The sequence below is a fragment of the Formica exsecta genome, unplaced genomic scaffold, assembly GCF_003651465.1.
Source record: "Formica exsecta isolate Colony F162 unplaced genomic scaffold, ASM365146v1 scaffold1668, whole genome shotgun sequence".
Taxonomy (NCBI): Eukaryota; Metazoa; Arthropoda; class Insecta; order Hymenoptera; family Formicidae; genus Formica; species Formica exsecta.
In genome coordinates this window covers 17,012-27,195 of record NW_021848984.1, presented here as the reverse complement: position 1 = coordinate 27,195, position 10,184 = coordinate 17,012, and the positions used below count along the sequence as shown (strand labels likewise).

Below are 10,184 nucleotides of genomic sequence, written 5' to 3'. Positions count from 1 at the left end.
TACCCCTTGAAAGACAATCGGCTGGATTCTCTGTTGTTGGAACATGTCGCCATTCATGTGACTTTGTTAAGCGTTGTATTTCTGCTACTCGATTTGCTACGAATACTTGTAATATATTTGGCTACATTCGTAACCAACTGATGACTATTGCGGATTCACTCCAACAAGTGATTTAATTGATAGGTATTCTAAGTGATTGGACTACCTTGACGACCAGGCGCGTGAGGGTGAGAGCTGCACAAAGCTTTAGACGAGGGATTGTTTGCTGTTAAGAGGAGCTACTCTGCTCTTTGCATACAACAGCTTTACTTCAATAATTCCTTCGGGATTTTGTGACCGCATGTAGATGCACGCGCCATAAGCCCTTTGTGATGCATCTGTAAATCTATGTAATTGTACATCTGTATAGTTGTTGCATAAAATATGCCGTGATACCTTGACTTGATTCAAGTGTTGACTCTGTTTCAGAAATGATAACCACTTGTTATGCAAATCAAAAAGGAGCGATTCATTCCCACGCTAGCCTATGCAACCACAATTCCTGCAATAAAATTTTTGCTATGATTATGCATGGACTAAGAAGACCTAAAGGGTCAAATATCTGAGCGGTTTCAGTTAGGACTTGTCTCTTCGTGATCTTAGTTTGATTCAATTCTCTTATCGTAAAAGTCAACTTGTCGGAGAATGCTTGCCATGTTGTGCCTAGTGTCTTTAGTTGTCCTTCACTCTTGAAATCAATACTATTCCGATTTTGATCCTTTACTGGAACGTCTTGAACTATTGCAGGCTCATTTGATGTCCATTTTCGTAACTTGAAACTTGCTGTTTTTAGAACGTGCGAAATCTTGCGCCTTACATCTGTCGCTTCTTCAATAGTTCTTGCTCCTGTCAATAGGTCGTCGACGTAAAAATCCTTCCGAATGATTTCGGCTATTTTTGGCAGTTGATTTTTGACTTCATTTGCTAGTTCTACTAAGCACCTTGTTGCCAGAAATGGTGCTGATGCTGTACCGTAGGTAAGCGTATTGAATTCGAACGTGCTTATAGGGTCCTTGTCATTCGAGCGCCATATTATGCGCTGAAGGCTGCGTTGCTCTGGAGTTACTAATACCTGCTCTGGAGTTACTAATACCTGCTTATACATCTTTTCTATATCTGCAGATATGATGTAAGGATGAATTCTAAATCTAATGAGTATTGAAAATAGATCTTCTTGCACCGTAGGTCCTACCAATTGTAAGTCATTTAATAAGATGCCATTGTCAGTTGCTGACGATGCGTCAAAAACCATACGCACCTTGGTGGTTGAACTGTCTGCTTTAACGACGCAATGATGCGGTAAATAATATGAAATCTTGTGTGCTGTTCCCTCGGCTATTTTCTGCATATGCCCTAATTTTTCGTACTCTGCAAGAAATGTATATTGTTTCTTAAGAATAGGATTTCTTTGCAACCTTCTTTCGAGACTAATCAATCGTTTGCTAGCTATCGCCCTTGATTCACCTAATTCCCGAGGATTTCTCTTGAAAGGAATATTTACAACAAATCTACCGTTTTGATCATGACGGACAGTACTTACAAAGTGGTCTTTACATTCTTTTTCTTCATTGGATAGGATCTTATTATTTCCAAATTCTTCAATCTCCCAAAATTTCGTAAGCTCCTCATCAATGTCTCCTGCTCTGCTTAGGTTGCATCGAATAATCTTTGTATAAAAACCCTTCGACGGTCCAACTGCTATCCATCCTAACCTTGTCTTTTGTAATGTAAGTTGATTCTGGCCAATTGTTAATTGTCCTACGCATAAGAGATTCCAAAACCAATCTGCTCCTATAAAAATGTCCACTCTGCCAGAAACGTGGAACGACGGATCTGCCAATTCAATGTTGAAAGGCAGTTGGCTGCTCTGAATGTCAATGTGCTGCGCTGGTAGATATCCCGTGATCTCTGGTATAACTATACATTGAAGATCAAATTTGTAGCTATTATAATGTGTCGACAACTCGACCTTGCATTTATGTTCTATCTTAGATGACAATCCGTTTACGGCTTCCACAGTCATGTGAATTTTTGATGTCTGTAGTCTTAAGCCTTGACAGAGTCCGCCGGTCATAAGACTTGACTGAGAACCTGAATCTAATATTGCACGAACATTATGCCTTTTATCCTGACTATCCGTTACTAATACTAAGGCTATGGCTAATAAAACGTTATGTGAATCACATTTGTCATAAGCACACAAAGTCGAAGAACTCTTCGCTTCTTCCGTTGCAGCCGCTTGCCCTGTTGAAGGCTTGTTGAAGTGCAATAGGGTATTATGTTTCCCTGAGCATTGCTTGCACGCAGCTGCCTTGCAATCTTTAAGGTAATGTTCAGGTCTCATGCAGTTAAGACATAATTTAGCACCTTTTACATAGTTTGATCTTTTTTGAGGGGTGGAGATCTGGAAACTTCGTACAATTCAATAATTTATGCGTTTCGTTGCAAACTATACACCTTTGTCCTTGAACTAGAAACGATCTTACCTTAGAACGCTCTGTTTGCTTTAGCTTTTGATCACTGTTGTCCTTTTGCTCTAAGGCCTCTAGCAAATTTGCTCGAGAGTTCAGAAATGCCTTGAAATCCTTCAACGTAGGTACATCGTTTTCTGCACGCTCCTTTTCCCATACTCGGGCGGAGATGTTATCTAACTTTGTTGCTAACAAGTATATCAGTAAGGCATCCCAATGTTCAGTCGCTTGATCTAAGACATTCAATGCGCGTAAATGCTTATTGAGAGTATCGACGGTTTCGCGAATTTGACCAGAGAATTCTTCCTTTAGCGGCTTAATGTTAAAAATAGCCTTGATATGATTGTGCGTGAGTAACCTTTTGTTATTGAAACGGTCACATATTGTGTCCCACGCAACTGCATAATTCACGGCTGTAAACTCTAACGACTTAATGATCTGCGCTGCCCCTCCTTCCAAAGCTGCCTTCAAATAATGAAATTTTTGTATTGGGTCAATGTTTTCATTTTTGCTTATAAGAGATTCGAACGTATCTCGAAAACTAAGCCATTCAACAGTATCATCACTAAATTTTGGTAATTCAATTGTTGGCAATCTAATGCCTGAAGCCTTATATATAATGTTTTGGTTTGGATGCTGTGCAACGTTTGGAAGAAAAGGCGCCGCACCGTCATCATCAGTCGATTGTAAGGGTATTGCTGTTTGCGAACAGTGAGTTTCCTCCGTTGCAGCACTCAAACGTGCATTCGAATTTACTGTCACTGTACCCCGAACGAGTAGCGATTCGGTCTGACCTATCAAACGAAAATTGTATTTCGCGCCTCTTCCTCAAGATAACAAGTAGTAGTCCTCAATTCTACGCCGTGGCGCCACAATCTTTAAAGCTAGAGTGAAAGCAATTAATCCCTTTAGGCTCCCTCCACACGTCCCAGGTCCCATGAATCATTCTTCTTTTTTGTGCCGAGGTAGTCACATCGCTAGAGTAAGAATATTATTAGGATGGGTAAAAGAAAGCACAGAAAGTCGGATTCGGACGATGAATCCAAAGAGAATAAAATTGTCAAAAAGATGAAAAAGTTGTTGAAGAAATTCTCAAGACAAGAAGTTAAAAAGAAACGTCCAAGTTTATCTAAGAATAATCATGGTAAGTTAACCCCTCAAAAAGGAGGGGGGAGAAGAGTATATACAGAAATGAATGGAAAGGAAAAATTTTCCCTTGGTTTTTTGTACACTGTCGTCACGTCATAGGACTAAGCCATTCAACAGTATCATCACTAAATTTTGGTAATTCAATTGTTGGCAATCTAATGCCTGAAGCCTTATATATAATGTTTTGGTTTGGATGCTGTGCAACGTTTGGAAGAAAAGGCGCCGCACCGTCATCATCAGTCGATTGTAAGGGTATTGCTGTTTGCGAACAGTGAGTTTCCTCCGTTGCAGCACTCAAACGTGCATTCGAATTTACTGTCACTGTACCCCGAACGAGTAGCGATTCGGTCTGACCTATCAAACGAAAATTGTATTTCGCGCCTCTTCCTCAAGATAACAAGTAGTAGTCCTCAATTCTACGCCGTGGCGCCACAATCTTTAAAGCTAGAATAAAAGCAATTAATCCCTCTAGGCTCCCTCCACACGTCCCAGGTCCCATGAATCAGTCTTCTTTTTTGTGCCGAGGTAGTCACATCGCTAGAGTAAGAATATTATTAGGATGGGTAAAAGAAAGCACAGAAAGTCGGATTCGGACGATGAATCCAAAGAGAATAAAATTGTCAAAAAGATGAAAAAGTTGTTGAAGGAATTCTCAAGACAAGAAGTTAGAAAGAAACGTCCAAGTTTATCTAAGAATAATCATCGTAAGTTAACCCCTCAAAAAGGAGGGGGGGAGAAGAGTATATACAGGAATGAATGGAAAGGAAAAATTTTCCCTTGGTTTTTTGTACACTGTCGTCACGTCATAGGCCCTAACCTATAGACGGCCGCAGGCTCTAACCTGAGGGCGAGCGTTGTCTCAATGACGAAAAGCACACAATGCCTTCCTAGGTGTACTTTATAGACGATTTACGGTAAACGCTCGTTATGTCGTGGGTCTAACCCATCGACGAGCCGCGGGCTCTAACCCGATGGAAAGCTGAGTCTTTAAGACGAGGGGCACATCGAACCCGTTTTTCCTTTTGTGTTTACATGTCTTGAATAAATCAACGCATTAAAAATTTTTGTATCATACATTAATGTAGAAAATATTCTGGAAATTATGCCTACAATAAGATTATGGTTATTAGGTGACTCGAGATCGGAACGCGAAGGTTATGAACGATCGAATCCATTCATGGGTAAGGTCTTGCAGGATCTATCACAAAGGCCTAGTAAATCTCCTTCGAGCTCTCCGCAGATCTCATTAGATAGGATCCACAAGTCGCCTTCAGCGACGGAAGGACTCACTCAGGAGCAAACGGATGTTGATTCCGATAGAATTTCACCAGAGTATGATCAAGAACCACCTAGTAACACCGACGAAACACAAGCAGCGCTGGGTGTTGGTAGTCAAGGGGTGGAAGATCTACCCTCCCTGGAAAATCAAGAGACAGATCCGGTAGGAAAAGGTAACGGATCTATCATTGAAGATTTAGATCTGGACATCTTAGAAGTTATTGGCAAAAGAGTAGCAGAAGTCAGGGTACTGGCCCCATCTATCCCAAAAAGTATCGCGGTGCGGCTTGAGGATATTTTAAAGAAAGGCCTTCCAAAGGAAGAGAAGGAAAAATTAATCAAGGAACATGCGCCGCCGAAAAATTGTGTCCTGATCGATCCTCCAAAACTCAATGAAGAGATTAAGGTATCTGTAAGTGAAACGGCTACGAAACGAGATGATTGAATCGTAGAGAAACAGAAAAAGATCTCCGCTTGTCTGGCTTTGTTGGGCAGCGCCGTTGTGGATGTTATCAACAACGAAAAATCCGATAATCTGAAGGTATCAGACCCGCAAATGGCTTTGATTCAAAAGCTTAGTGAAGCTATGAATATATCTTATATGTATATATACATATTGATATATATTTAATGTAATTTTATATGAACATATTTTCTTCGAATTTATACATTTCATTTTTATAATAATCGTGTAATAATTGTATTTCGCGCCTCTTCCTCAAGATAACAAGTAGTAGTCCTCAATTCTACGCCGTGGCGCCACAATCTTTAAAGCTAGAGTGAAAGCAATTAATCCCTCTAGGCTCCCTCCACACGTCCCAGGTCCCATGAATCATTCTTTTAAAGGTATCGCCGTAGTCCTATGGGGTTCAAGGCTTCGAACATGGGTCTTGGGAGGGACTCATCTTTCGGAAGAGGCGCTTCATACAATTTTGATAGAACTTCACTTACAGGTAAGTTTGTTTAATCAATAAATTGTATTTCGCGCCTCTTCCTCAAGATAACAAGTAGTAGTCCTCAATTCTACGCCGTGGCGCCACAATCTTTAAAGCTAGAGTGAAAGCAATTAATCCCTCTAGGCTCCCTCCACACGTCCCAGGTCCCATGAATCATTCTTTTAAAGGTATCGCCGTAGTCCTATGGGGTTCAAGGCTTCGAACATGGGTCTTGGGAGGGACTCATCTTTCGGAAGAGGCGCTTCATACAATTTTGATAGAACTTCACTTACAGGTAAGTTTGTTTAATCAATAAATTGTATTTCGCGCCTCTTCCTCAAGATAACAAGTAGTAGTCCTCAATTCTACGCCGTGGCGCCACAATCTTTAAAGCTAGAGTGAAAGCAATTAATCCCTCTAGGCTCCCTCCACACGTCCCAGGTCCCATGAATCATTCTTCTTTTTTGTGCCGAGGTAGTCACATCGCTAGAGTAAGAATATTATTAGGATGGGTAAAAGAAAGCACAGAAAGTCGGATTCGGACGATGAATCCAAAGAGAATAAAATTGTCAAAAAGATGAAAAAGTTGTTGAAGGAATTCTCAAGACAAGAAGTTAGAAAGAAACGTCCAAGTTTATCTGAGAATAATCATGGTAAGTTAACCCCTCAAAAAAGAGGGGGGGAGGAGAGTATATACAGGAATGAATGGAAAGGAAAAATTTTCCCTTGGTTTTTTGTACACTGTCGTCACGTCATAGGCCCTAACCTATAGACGGCCGCAGGCTCTAACCTGAGGGCGAGCGTTGTCTCAATGACGAAAGGCACACAATGCCTTCCTAGGTGTACTTTATAGACGATTTACGGTAAACGCTCGTTATGTCGTGGGTCTAACCCATCGACGAGCCGCGGGCTCTAACCCGATGGAAAGCTGAGTCTTTAAGACGAGGGGCACATCGAACCCGTTTTTCCTTTTGTGTTTACATGTCTTGAATAAATCAACGCATTAAAAATTTTTGTATCATACATTAATGTAGAAAATATTCTGGAAATTATGCCTACAATAAGATTATGGTTATTAGGTGACTCGAGATCGGAACGCGAAGGTTATGAACGATCGAATCCATTCATGGGTAAGGTCTTGCAGGATCTATCACAAAGGCCTAGTAGATCTCCTTCAAGCTCTCCGCAGATCTCATTAGATAGGATCCACAAGTCGCCTTCAACGACGGAAGGACTCACTCAGGAGCAAACGGATGTTGATTCCGATAGAATTTCACCAGAATATGATTAAGAACGGGTGACACCCGTTTGGACACGGAAAGATTGGACACCGCTCGATTGGACACACAGTATTGAACACGGAACAATTGGACACTGCACGATTGGACACAGAATTATTGGACACCGCACGATTGGACACCGCACAATTGGACACGCACACTGCACGATTGGACACTGCACGATTGGACACCGTACGATTGGACACTGCACGATTGGACACCGTACGATTGGACACTGCACGATTGGACACCGTACGATTGGACACTGCACGATTGGACACCGTACGATTGGACACTGCACGATTGGACCCCGCACGATTGGACACTGCACGATTGGACACCGCATTATTGGACATTGCACGATTGGACACCGCACGATTGAACACTGCACGATTGGACACAGTGTTATCAAAAAACTAGACACTTAAGTTTGCGTTGAACTTCGCTTCGCGTGGAAAGTTGTAAACCTATGTGAAATCTTACTTCGCATTAAAAAGGATATGTTTGGTGGTTGTATGTTCCGCCCCCCCCTACGGGGGGGCAACACTATCAAAAAACTAGACACATAGGTTTGCGTTGAACCTCGCTTCTCATGAAGTAATATGACTTCTTCGATGTAAAATACGGAATAAGCGGATCTCACTAGAGCGATATGCAAGGAGCAGCTAATGGGGACATTTTTCTAGTAGTACACTGATCGTTTGATAAAGAGAGATGATTGCGCCGTCTTTGTCTCTCTTTCATCGTGTATGTGTGTAGTATCCGTGAAGGCACAAACATCGATACGTTGAGCACATGGATGCGATCGTTGAGAGATAAATCTAGACAAGGAGCGACAATCGCGTGCTGTCCTTGTTCTTCTAACGTATCGCTTTATGGTCGAGATACAACCTGAAAATGCTTTCTGGCCTCTCGTGGCAGAAAGCAGTAATGCAACAAAACTAACGGGCGCCTATTTTTTGAGAATTTTATACTTGTATATATACATATGTGCATATATATGTTTAAATTATAGTTAAAATTATACGTGCAGTTAAATATTGTATGTTGATCAATAATAATAGTAGAATAATAAGTAATAGAGTGAACAGATACACAAGATGTAAGACAAGGGTGCCTGTTAGACTTATTGTTAGTAACTTGTTGCTTCGTTACTATAATATCGATGATACTTCGTGTATCATATATCAACGAGATAGAGAAATAGCACGATTGTCAATCCTCGTTTGACATTATTTTGTTAATGCAATTTACAAAAAAAAAACAAATACAAAAGTTATTTATTTATTAATTATAATATAATAGTGAATAATAAATAGCATTAAAAATATATTGATATTAATATATATTTTTGTACAATAATATAAAACCAGATATAACAAAATAAATTAATTTATAGAAATATAAAACATGGTTAGTAGTAGAAAAAGTAAACAATAACTTCACATGATAATAAAACTTTATAAAAACGGACCCAACAATGTTGACCTTGACATATGTTGTCAAGATCATGATCCTGAGTAACTTTTCTTTATAACTTAATCAACGGTCTCTTGTAATTTTTGAGATATTTAAAGTTAAAGTTTAATCCGAAACGAAAATTTGGTTTGGGTTGTATAACCCAACCCAAACCAAATTTTAGTTTTAAATCAGAAATAGTTTTGAGTTAGGTTATATCTTTCGGAAGTGGAGCTCCCCGAAGGGGGAAGGCGGAACCCACTGTGTCTACGCATATACTTTACTCATTTATTTAAATTTATATATTTAATTAATTATTTATAACTATGCCAATATTCAGATTTTATTGTATCTATATTAGTAATTACGCTTTGCAGGCGTGTTTTATCTTTACTGTGTTTTCGTCGTCACATTGTGACAGCAGGCAATGCTCGACTTTTGCTGCGTTTCTGCCGTCATGTTGTAACGGCAGACCATGCTTGATATCTGCCACATTTCTGCCGTCAGATCTGATATGGCAGACTTTGCTCGATATTTGTTACATATCTGTTGTCACGACGTAATAGCAAATAATACTCGATTTTTGCTCCATTTTCTCTGTTATAGATAGATAGATAGATAGATAATATTCTTTATTGATTCCCCAAAGGGGTTACAATTTTCCATACAATCTTCCACATACTCTACAATCTCTTCATTTCTCTCCTCGACTCCACTTCTCCATTCTCTACCCCGCTTAATTTTACCCTTCTCTCTTCTCCCACCATACCTTCCTCTCCTCATCCCACTTCCATTCCTTCTCATCTACCCAGATCCTCCTTGATTCCACTCCTCCCTTCTACATTTTTACATTTTTACCCTCCTCTCTTTTCCCACCATATCTTCCTCTCCTCATCCCACTTCCATTCCTTCACCACCGCACTCCTTCCCTTCCTTCTTTCCTCCTTTGCTTTCTCTAACAGTCTCCACCTCAGCTTCCTCTCTTCCATCGTCAAATCCTCATCCACTCCTATTCCCCACGCTCTCTTAATCTCATGCTCTTTCCTTAACAGTTCCTTTCTTTCTCCTTCATCCTCCATTTCTACAATCGAAATCTTCCTCCCTCTCTCTCCTACTCTCTCCTCCACCTCCCTAATTTTGGCCTTTCTTCCTAGTATCTCCTCCATCATGCCCTCGACTTCCTTCCTTCTTTCCTCCGGCTCTTCTCATTTTACTCCTCTCCATACCATATTTCTTCTCCTTCTTCTTCCCTCTCGCTCCTCGCTCTCCCTTCTTTTTCTACTTTCCTGCCTTTCTTTCTCCAGACCTCTGTTGACTCCCTTGGCTTTTCCTCTCCTCTCATCTTCCTCTTCCTTATCCGTCCCTCTCCTTGTCTCACTTTCTTCTCTTCTTCCCTCTTCTATGCCCCTCTTTTCCTTCCTGGTCCCCATCTCATCCTTCCTCCTTCTTTCCTTCTTCACCTTACTCCACTCTTCCACCCCTACTTTCTCTTTTTCCTCTCTTCCTCGCGCTTCCTCTCGTATCTGGCTTTCTTCTTTCCCTTCTCTCCTCAGCTCCCCTTTGTCTCTCGTCCT

At 40.7% G+C, this 10,184-nt stretch overlaps 1 protein-coding gene across 1 annotated transcript; it reads right to left on the bottom strand.

The window, feature by feature from the left end:
* Positions 1–508: 508 nt before the first annotated feature.
* On the bottom strand, positions 509–3,449 carry LOC115233245. The gene is made up of 3 exons (XM_029803554.1): positions 3,371–3,449; positions 2,526–3,304; positions 509–2,443 (listed from the first exon to the last, which is right to left on the bottom strand). The coding sequence occupies exons 1-3, from the start codon at positions 3,447–3,449 to the stop codon at positions 509–511; spliced, it is 2,793 nt and encodes a 930-aa protein (XP_029659414.1).
* Positions 3,450–10,184: the final 6,735 nt, after the last annotated feature.

Bases quoted from the DNA above. Each gene is read 5' to 3' on its own strand.
- LOC115233245 (XM_029803554.1), bottom strand. From the start codon at position 3,449: ATGGGACCTGGGACGTGTGGAGGGAGCCTAAAGGGATTAATTGCTTTC. The intron at 3,305-3,370 runs GTAGAATTGAGG...TTCGTTTGATAG, and splicing joins AAAGATTGTGGCGCCACGGC to GTCAGACCGAATCGCTACTC. The intron at 2,444-2,525 runs GTAAGATCGTTT...CGAAGTTTCCAG, and splicing joins AGCAAACAGAGCGTTCTAAG to ATCTCCACCCCTCAAAAAAG.